The 10,673-nt window shown below is 43.8% G+C and overlaps 1 protein-coding gene across 1 annotated transcript; it reads right to left on the minus strand.

Annotated features, from left to right (window-relative positions):
• Positions 1-390: 390 nt before the first annotated feature.
• Positions 391-8,063, minus strand: LOC102755291 (Golgi SNAP receptor complex member 2). Its single transcript, XM_015568122.1, has 4 exons — positions 8,020-8,063; positions 7,581-7,779; positions 4,180-4,320; positions 391-882 (listed from the first exon to the last, which is right to left on the minus strand). The coding sequence occupies exons 1-4, from the start codon at positions 8,061-8,063 to the stop codon at positions 721-723; spliced, it is 546 nt and encodes a 181-aa protein (XP_015423608.1). The 3' UTR covers positions 391-720.
• Positions 8,064-10,673: the final 2,610 nt, after the last annotated feature.

The following is a 10,673-nucleotide window of genomic DNA, read 5'->3' on the forward strand; positions in this document are numbered from 1 at the left end:
TAAGACTGCACATGCCCAGAGAATAATAGTGGCCTAGGTTTAGAAAGGAGCAACACCCAACAGCTGTAATGTGGAAAATCTTACTCATCAGCAACCGCACCAATGCCCGTTTCCTCTAGGGAGCTGCTCTGGGAAAGGGTGACAAGTAGGAGCTGTCAGTCATCTGCATGTCATTTTGGGGGTGAGGTGGCTAGTTGCATGTGAATCCATTTACTATAATGAATGCAGGGAAAGACCTCTTTCCCCTTTCTCTCCGCTTCTGCTCCACTCTGTCCATTAGGAGCCGGAAAAACTGGATGATGACAAAGTGTGGACAGTCCTGTCCGAAAGGGTCACCGTGAAAGCCCTCCGGGACGTGCCTATATGTGGACAAAACCACCAAAGCCATTCTTTTCCTTTCCTTGCTTCATCCCCTACCATTACATCACCTCCTCCCCCAGTGAGCGAGAGTGACAAAGAGAGAACAGGTACTTGGTTCATTTCCTACGCACCGTGAATCTTGGTAGCACTTGCATCCTCTCCAAGATGTCGCAAACAGAGCAGGTTTGAAACACTCACTGGGTTACAGGTCACAATGACTTCTGAGTGGTTTTCACAGTTAAGACGGACATACATTTTAAAACATGGCCTCTGGGCCCCCCTTCTCTCTTTCACGCACACATACACAGTCACACACGCTCATGAAGTGGGAACGTTGTCCAGCTGCTGGGCTTAGCTGGCTCATGTCAGGTACTGCACCACGAAGAACATGACCACACAGGTGAGCAGCATCCCACCAATCATAAAGTACTTGTCTTGGAAAGCCCGCTTCTCAATGAGCCGCATCACCGTGTTGGACAAGCCCAGCATGTTGGCAATGTCAAGGATCCTCTTCTGAGTCCCCTGGGGCAGAAAAGAGAAAGAAAAACAGGGGGGTGAACATTGTTATGAGGTGGGGCTTTACCAACAATAGTCTCTTAGTCAAGCCGAAAGCATACACCAAGCAGCATCAACCACTCTCATGTGGTCAAATGACTTTTGATCAAGATACCAGAGCAACACAAGGGGGAAAGAAAAGTCTTTCCCACCCATGTGCTGGAACAACTGGTTTTATAATAAATACCACATGTATGTATTACCCACACACGTCTTATATAAATTATATATAAGTATCTATGTATATGCATATATATTTGTGTAAAAAAATGATCCTCGACCTGGGGTGGAGGTGGGCTCGTAGGGGGTCAATGTGGGGAGGGACATATGTAATACTTTCAATAAAGATTTAATTAAAAAAAATAAAAGATCCTCGATTCGCCGAAACCGGTTTGGCTCAGTGGATAGAGCGTCGGCCTGCGGACTGAAGGGTCCCGGGTTCGATTCCGGTCAAGGGCATGTACCTGGGTTGCGGGCACATCCCCAGTGGGAGGTGTGCGGGAGGCAGCTGATTGATGTTTCTCTCTCATCGATGTTTCTAGCTCTCTATCTCTCTCCCTTCCTCTCTGTAGAAAATCAATAAAATATATTAAAAAAAAAAAAGATCCTCAATTCATATTATATATAAAACTTAATTTGGATTATAGAATTAACTATAAAAGCTACAACTATAATAAAGCTTCTAGAAGAAAACAAAGGAAAATATCTTAAAACTGGAAAGAATGCAGATGTCTAACACCAGAGGATGGATCAACAACTTATGATACATGTGACAATGGGATACTACCTGACAGTAAAAAGGAACCAATTATCAACATGTAACAGTATGAAAGAGCCTGGGAAACACTGAGAAGAAGCCACACACAAAATAGTAACATGAATACATTTATATGAAGTTCAATAACAGGCAACATTAATTGATGGTGAAATAAATCAGAACTGTGGTTGCCTGTGGAAAGGGGCAGACTGACCTGGAAAGGCACCAGGGATCTTTCAGGGGCCATGAAAACAGCCTATGCCTTGATATAGTGTGAATTACAAAGATGCATACATTTGTCAAAATTCAACGACCTATACAAATAAGATCTGTATGCCTTGCATGTACATGATACCTCAATAAAAATTTTAAATTTTATATTAAAACAGTCTCTGCTCCCTAGCTCCAAAATCTTTGCTATCAGGATGCTGCTGAGTATAACACGTTGGGCTAGTGCCAGGTTTAAGAGAAGGTTTGAAGTGGGCAAGATGGAATGACAGAAACACAACTGACAGACATCAACACAACCATCTAAAACCCCTTATATACATGTCACCACCCACCACCAAAAACAAAAGGGTGTTTTATTCCTAAACCAAGAGCCCAAACCACCCAGCCTGCTCTTCCTCTCTGCTTTCTAATTTTCATTTTTAATCACGTTCAAATTCTTATGAAACAAGAAATATAGATGAATGCGGGGGAGACCCCAAGTTACTTCACACATCGCCAACTGCATCTGTATGGATGGCACCTAACCTAATGCCCCACTCTCATTTTTTAAACGAACAACACATTAACGAGCAAACGAGAAGCAGCAAGAGAAACGAGAATGACACGAGGCACTACAGACAGGAGTGCAGACCTAGTACTGCCCAGACAATGATCTCAAAGCCTCACTGAGAGATCTCACAAGTCAAACTTGATTATTGCCAGAGGAGAGCAGAGATATGCTTTTCCACATAGCGATGGTGAATACTAGACTCTCCCTAAGATTCTGTTCAGCTCTGAAAGTGCGTATTTCCTCACCATCTGAAGTTCAAGCATCAAGCTTCAAAAATCACCTAAAAATTACCATAACTTTCCCCCAAAATAAACATGTTCAACCAGGAACTGTCCCAAATCATGGCCCAGCTCCTTTATGTTCTCTCCCATGTTAATTTCAAACGGTTAAAGCCAAAAACTTCCCTTACAGAGATGGGGTGGGAGGCAGGTGGAGGGAAGAAGGCAGGTGGTGGTGTGTGTAGAGGACACGGGATTAGCAACTTCATTCCAGCCTCTGACCACCTCACAGGCTTCCTAGCACCTCACTGCCGGGGACCGTGCAGGGGCAGGAGTTGCTTGCACTCCTCAGTGATACCAGACTGCAGTAGGAAGCCAACATTCTCCTTAACAATAGGCTCTACCCCCCACTGCTCGAGGTTAGTGTGACATGCTGAGCCCTGTCCTAAAAGGGTTTTACTGTTTTCCTGAGATATGGGAATGGGGCCAGCCGTGTTCTACAGAGAGGGCGGATTAATCAACGTGTATCGGTTTAGATTACTGCAGGTGGCTGTTCTGAAAGGAGGGCACCGTGAAGCTGTCGGAGACCACACTTCAGGCCATCAGCAGGAGGTTACATGTCACCCGTGGCTTGCCTGACCTTCCCCCTGGTAAAGGTGGCAGAAATGTACTGAGGGCCCGCAGAGCTGATCGCCTCAACATGGTCCAAGAAAAACTAAGATAAAGCTCACGCTTCCGAGGGACTGTTTCTCACAGCTCAGTGGCTGGGAGTGCTTCGTTCACAGGGAACCACACCCTGATAATAAGGCCCAGTCCACACCCCATTATCCATCAGTTGATACAGGAAAAGGGCTGAGGCTGAAACATCACGACTGACATCAGAGTCTGTGCAATGTTTCTGTAAACTACTCCCAGCGGGTTGGAGTCTCAGCCAATGGGGCAGGGCTTCCAGCAATACCTGAGGCTAAAGAGTGAGTGAGGAGTTGCTGGGGATCACTAGCATGTGCTCTAGAAGCTCTCTCCTGCTAAACAATCAGGGCAGCCCTGAGACCTCACCCCTGGGGGTTCAGTTACCACAGCACAGAAAGGTCCCAGTAACAAAGCAGTCCACGCAGAGGCCCTTACGAGAAAACACCTGACTGCAAGGTGCCCAAGTACAGCCACGTCTTCTTTCTATGAGTGGATTAAATAACAATTTCTTAGTCTATTATCGGTTCCTCTCAGAGCAGCAGTCACCTTCAGTAGGTGGGACAAGGCTTGGATACCAAAAGATGCCACATTATGATTCGTTGCAAGCACAAGAAATAGCTACTGGCAAAGGCAATTGGGCTACTGCTGGACTCATAATAATTTGACACCAAAGGAAGGATCCCAAACTAAAGGGCTCCGTCTCACCATCACAGTATCACAATTGGGGGATATGTAATCAAAATGCAAATGCAGGTACCAAGCTGTTGGATTAGGCCAAAACAAGAGGCCTTCTCCCTGTCCCCCAGCAGGGCCCCCACCTTCAAGGTCATTCTCTGGGCCCTCAGTCCCTCCAGAATACTGTGCCCGCCTCCAATGAGGTCATCCATGCCGTGGTGAATGTTCTGGAGGGAGGAGTTAAACTGCAGTGATTCATCCATTGGTATGGTGGTGTCAGAGTCCTGTGAAAGAAACGCAGGCACTTGATTAACTTTGCTTGTTGGTCAGCCCCTGCGGTCCCACCGAGTTTGACAGCTCTGCCTGTTGGTTAAGGCCAAGCCAGAAGCATAGCCAGAGGGAATGGTGCAAGAATCAGAGGAACCTAATAGAGAAAAAAATGCAAAGCAACGATCTGGAGTGGCCTCTGTCCCTTTCCTCAGTTCCATTACACGAGTCTTGTTTATTCCTGCCTCTTGTCATTACCCCCACTTGGGAAAAGCGATTCCTTCAAGACCTCATGGGCTTCTCTCAAAGTCTTCCTCTGACTGCTCACGAACCTAGCTTGTTCCAAATGTTCCTTTACTTGGCTTCCCCTTAATACCACATGAAATGTTTGCTTTTGTTCTTTAGCTATTTTATCCATAGCTTATCCCTCCACCTAGACTGACACTGACTAAGGACAAAAGAGACAGTGCTTTCTTACTGACGCCCAAATAATGTTCAGACAGGACTGGTCTCCTGAGCAGGCAAGAAAAATCTGCACAGAAAGGAAGGGAAACAAAAATACTGATCAAGTACTTTCCACTTTTTTTTAAAAATATATATTTTATTGATTTTTTACAGAGAGGAAGGGAGAGAGATAGAGAGTTAGAAACACTGATGAGAGAGAGACATCGATCAGCTGCCTCCTGCACATCTCCTACTGGGGATGTGTCCGCAACCCAGGTACATGCCCTTGACCGGAATCGAATCTGGGACCCCTCAGTCCGCAGGCCGACGCTCTATCCACTGAGCCAAACCTGTTTCGGCAAGTACTTTCCACTTTGCATGCTCATTACCCTAAGCTCACGTAATCCTCATCCTAATCTTATGAGGTAGTTAACATATTATCCCCATTTAGAGATGAGGAAACTGAAGCACAGACAGTTGGAATAACTTGTCTAAGTTCTCACAGAGCTGGTAAGAAGTCCAGGAAGGCATGAATCCCCGTACTGAGTGAAGAGTCTGCTCTCTTAGCCATCCTGTCAGGAGAAACATCAGGACCAATCCTAGGCTCTAAACTAACTCGGAAAGTGCACTGTACACGGAAGCAATTCATGACCAGCCATAATACTGTTCTCTTTCCTGCCTCCTGATGACTACAAACTCTTCTGTCAACCAGAGCCATTCTTACCACATGTCCTGAGCCACCCCAGGACATGTTCATTGATTTTTAGAGAAAGGGAGAGGAAGGTGGAGAGAGAGAAAGAGAACATCGATCGGTCTCCTGCATATATCCTGCCAAGGTCAGGGATTGAACGTGCAACCTAGGTATGTGGCCTGACCAGGAATCAAACTCTCGACCATTTGGTGTTCAGGACAACGTTTCAATCAACTGAGTCACACCAGCCACTTTTAATCATTACAAAGAGGTCAAACCACCTTTTCTTTGATGTTCAAGTTCAAAATTATTAATGCACACATTTTCAATTCCCCTTGCCAACAGAGGATTTCTCACCCCTCTATTCTCAGCACCTTAAACAGTGTTCTACATACAGCTAATGCTCAATGGGTCACAAGACTACAGTGTTTGAATCAATTAAAGACTTCATTTATTTGGCAAGCATTTATTGAATGCCTTTTACATACAAATCTTTCTTACTTTCCCACCTGAAAGCGTAGAGCTGATGAGCACTATCTCTCAGAAAAATGTAAGATAGTTCCAGATCATAGAGTAAATAGGAAGAAGTTCATTCAGCAAGTCCCCAGCCTAAGAAATGCCTAAGTTGCCGAAACCGGTTTGGCTCAGTGGATAGAGCGTCAGCCTGCGGACTGAGAGGTCCCAGGTTTGATTCCGGGCAAGGGCATGTACCTTGGTTGCAGGCACATCCCCAGTGGGAGATGTGCAGGAGGCAGCTGATCGATGTTTCTCTCTCATCAATGTTTCTAACTCTCTATCTCTCTCTCCCTTCCTCTCTGTAAAAAATCAATAAAATATATTTTTTTAACAATCAAGAGCCCACATAACATCTTCCAGAGTGTCATAGAGTTCATTACACTATTGAAAATCGGCCATGCTTACCACTATACCAACAACACGTTTCCATCACACTTTTTTTTTTTTTGCTTAAAGTATTACAAAGAGTATTACATATGTCATGTCTCCTTTTTTTCCCCCGGCCCTTCACAATCCCCTGGCCTCCCCTACCCCCCAGTGTCTTATGTCCATTGGTTATGCTTATATGCATGCATACAAGTCCTTCGGTTGATCTCTTACCCTACCCCCCTCCTGTACCCGACTCCCCCATCCGGCCTTCCTGCTATAGTTTGACAGTCTGTTCGAGGCAGCTCTGCCTCTATATCTATTTTTGTTTCCATCACAGTTTTGAATTGTTAGTCATTGTTACTTGACTGCTTACTCTAGAGACACAGAAACTACAGAGGTACATTCTGAATACTTGGGGAAATTTACTACAAGTGTGCACACAGCAAAGAGTTAAACATCTGCAAATTGGGAACTGATTTGTTCTGATGTCAGGCTTAGGAAGCTAAGACCTCTTTAGAAAACAAACATCTCCATAAAAACACACACACACAAACAAAACAAAACAACAAAACAAAAAACCACCCCCAAACCCACCTCATTTGGTGGAATATGTAGAACACAAGAAAAAGGTCAGTATGTCCTACATCATGTGCAGAAAATGATCCTATTGAAACCAAAGGGCAGGGACAATGGTGTTCTACAAAATCAAACATGAAAACCAATAGACCACTTTCAAATAGGCTCAAAACAAGTAATCCATCTAAAACAAAAAATCTGTTAACAAATTCCTCCAAAACTGCTGCTCAGACTAGGGACAAAAACATTGTAATGCACCTGACACTGGAACCACACACATACTCAGCACAAAGGCAAACTGCCCGAAGGCAGCTTTGAAATGCTGCCCTCACTAAAAATGGCCTAAATTCTAATCATCTGTCTCTATCTGATCAGAAAAAAACGTTTCTACCATGTCAACCACGACCTCTCTGCATTGGCCCAGTCAAACCAGGCAATTTTCACCCCCGCTCATTCCCCCAAGTTAACTGCTTCCTCCTCAGGTTTCTGTTAGAAAAAGAGACTGATGCCCTGTCTAGTTATAATCTCTGTGGCGGTGCACAAGGCCCACTGTCATTTCCAGTTGGTCTCCTCATCAGTCTGCTTCAGACATCACCTACAAGGATGACGCTCAGATCCTGAGCTCCAGCTTCAATGAGCTGTCAAGTACCTGCAGACTCCCACCCCCGGCGCCTGGCTTACGTTGGGGGTGAAGGTGCGAGACAGAAGCTCCTCTCGCTGTCTCTCCTGCTGCTCCCTTGCATATCGCCGATGCTGGAAGTTTCTGAGAGCAGTCTGCAGGTGCTGGACATCATACTTTAACTGGTCAACACGACTGGAATTGAGAGAGATCGAAGTTACATCCCAGGAACCCAGAGTGGCACAATTTGAGGTCACCAGGCTTTGTATTCAGGAAAGAAGGCTTGCCTTACTTCTTCCTATGCCACTCCATGCCATCCCCCCACCTCAAATAATCTGATTTTGATCAATGATGTTGAAAATAAAGAAGTAGCTTGTGGTTAAAGTAGGGTTGTAGCACACGAGATTCCAACAGCTTTACTTAAATACCTGCTGGTCTCTGATTCTGGATGCATGACAGGGAACAGGTGACAGGAAACAGGCTCAATGACCTCTTCCTGACCTTCTATGGATTATATCACTCTCCTGGAAGAAGCCCAAGGGCATCTTTGGCGTAAAGCATCAACAAAGTTTCATAAAACTTTTGGGAGCTGGGGTAGAGGTGGTGAGGGTGGTTTCATTTTAATTTCATGGGGGGACTATCAAACATTAGATTGGTATTTCATTATAATTAGACTGACTGAAGTGATTAAGAGCTAGATTCATTTCAACCGAAGAATGTAGTGGGAGCCAAAGGGTAGAGTAAATTCACTTAGGCTTCAAGTGGCCATGGGTTTGGACAGAAAAACAGTACTGGAGGCAATTTTTCAAAATGACATCAACGAGGTAAGGAGACACAAAACTTCTGAGCCACTAAATCACAGAATTTTTATTTTGAGAGAATAAAATTGCACCCTTTACGGGGACTTTAACTTTGCATAGTATCAGTTTTTCAATGTGTAAATGAATTTTCAGAGCATTCAATAGCTCCCCGGGGAGAAAGACCTATCTTAAGGACTTGGGGTGTTAGAGCACTCACAGTTTGGCATTCTGTCTTTTGTTGGGGGGCTCCTTGCTGGACAAAATCTCCAGGCGTTCTAGCTGGCTGAATATCTGGTCTATGCTTGCTTGGATTTCGTTTTCTACTACTGCACAAAAGAAAAAAAAGAATAATTGCTGGAAAAGAGATAGTGAACTTAAATTAGAATGGTAAATCAAACATATCTTTTTCCATACCCAATAGACTCAAAATATGTATTTCAAAAGGAGAAAAATGCATATGCTATTGAATAATAGAAAAAGTTCAAGTTATACTAAGTGACTCTGTAAATGTTGTTTCAAATATGTATATATAGCTGTTGATATAACAATGCCAATTTTTAAGAGGGTAAATCTGTAGAAATAAATTTCCTGCTGTTAGAAAATAAAATGAACATTTAAATGTTATCCAAAAAGTCTTTAAGCAAATGTCAGTATTTTCTGATACAGCATGAGGTCTCTTTTCCTTTGAGATTATTCTCAGATATAGATTATAAATATCTAGTAAAAAGACTGCCAGTTGAATTCCCTATAGTAATAAGGTTAAAAAAAAGAAACACCCCACACACAAAGGGGAAGATTAGTAATTGAAACAGAGGAGAGTTCCCTTACGGCTTTCCATAAGAATGGGTGGGCTGAAGCTGGAATCCCCAAAATAGACCAAGTATCAGTAGGAAAGGCCCAGGAAAGAATCCATAGCAGTAAAGATATGATAAACACAGTCATTTTCCTTATCCCTTGTGATAAACCGTCAAAATGGCCTCTTTTCCATTTCTAATCATGTAACAATGAGATTATTGGGAAGGCAAACAAAGTCAATGGACAGAAACTAAACTGTGCACAAAACAGACTGCTTCTTGCCCCATAAACGAGACAGCGATGTCACCTTTGTAGGTTGGCTAACAAATACAGATTAGAACAAAGTGGGGCACAGAACCAAGAGAAGGGATGCTCCGAAACTGTGGAAAGGAGACGGAGAAACGAGCATGGTGACAGCCAAGCGGCAAGGTGAGAAGGCAGCTTCTGCAGTGTGTGGGTAGCCAGCAGTGTGCATAACCAACTCAGAAAAAGGAACTTTTCTTATGATAGAAAAGACACTAAAAACCACAAAGCAGCCCTCTTCTCAAAAGAAATCATGGTGTGGGAACTAAATTAATTAATATTGCTATTCATTTCTGAATAAGCCTTATAAACAGTTCTCAGCTCAGAAGGAATGACCAATTCCAATTAAACACCTCCGACTTTTTATGGAGCACATTCCTCTAAGGACGAGGTAATTAGATTAAGACAGATGGAGGAAAGAACTTCCACTCCCACAGGGCCATGTCAGGTTGAGTGGAGGGGTAATGGGGGATGTGACTTGGGGGATTCCAAAGGGCACAATCAGGGAAATTAGGGACTGTGCCACAGGGTTTTCTGCATCTTAACAACAGAACTCATTCCACGCTGAATCATTACGCCCCTGAGGCAGAAAGGCAGTCAGGAAACCCAGCCCATTAGCACCGTGTCATCAGAGAAAGGACTCTGGTCTCCATAGCTAATTACTCACAGTGCACAGACTGCTTGTCTGCCGTCTCCAGGCGTCCCATGTGAGACTGGATCTGGTGGACCTGCCTATCAAAGGAAAAGGGAGGAAATGGGTGAGACAGGACTAATCAACAGTGCTTCACAGGAAAGTCAATTTTTCTGATGCCAACATGTAACTGATTTAAATTGACAGCATCACTGAGCTGTAAAATTTGTATGTGGCACTTGAAGCCACATGTTTTGGCATGGTTTATAATATCTTAACATTAATATTAGTAATAATAATAATACTGACAGGCAGCATTTATTGTCTTCCCCCATCTGAGACATTCTGCAAAGTCAATACCCTATGAGGAAAGTATTATTATTCTCATTTTATAAACAAGACAACTGAAGTCCAGAAAGGTTATGTAATTTGTTCAAGGTCACATAGCAAGTGATAAACCTCGATCTGGACCCAGCCAATCCCACTCTCTGTTGTTTGACCCAATGTGCTGAGCAATGGTCTGTACTGGGCAGAGTCAAAGGGTGAGAGAGAGATAATCCTTGTTCTTGAGAAACAATGTAATTAGGAATGACAGGCTAGATAGAAAGAGAAGTCCCAAGAAGATT

The sequence above is a fragment of the Myotis davidii genome, unplaced genomic scaffold, assembly GCF_000327345.1.
Source record: "Myotis davidii unplaced genomic scaffold, ASM32734v1 scaffold684, whole genome shotgun sequence".
Lineage (NCBI taxonomy): Eukaryota > Metazoa > Chordata > Mammalia > Chiroptera > Vespertilionidae > Myotis > Myotis davidii.

Coding starts and splice junctions, on each gene's coding strand:
- LOC102755291 (XM_015568122.1), bottom strand. CDS start 8,063: ATGCCCTTGGGCTTCTTCCAGGAGAGTGATATAATCCATAGAAG. Junction 7,780..8,019: donor AGTGATATAATCCATAGAAG/GTCAGGAAGAGG, acceptor CTGAATACAAAG/CCTGGTGACCTCAAATTGTG. Junction 4,321..7,580: donor CTCGCACCTTCACCCCCAAC/GTAAGCCAGGCG, acceptor TTTCTTTCACAG/GACTCTGACACCACCATACC.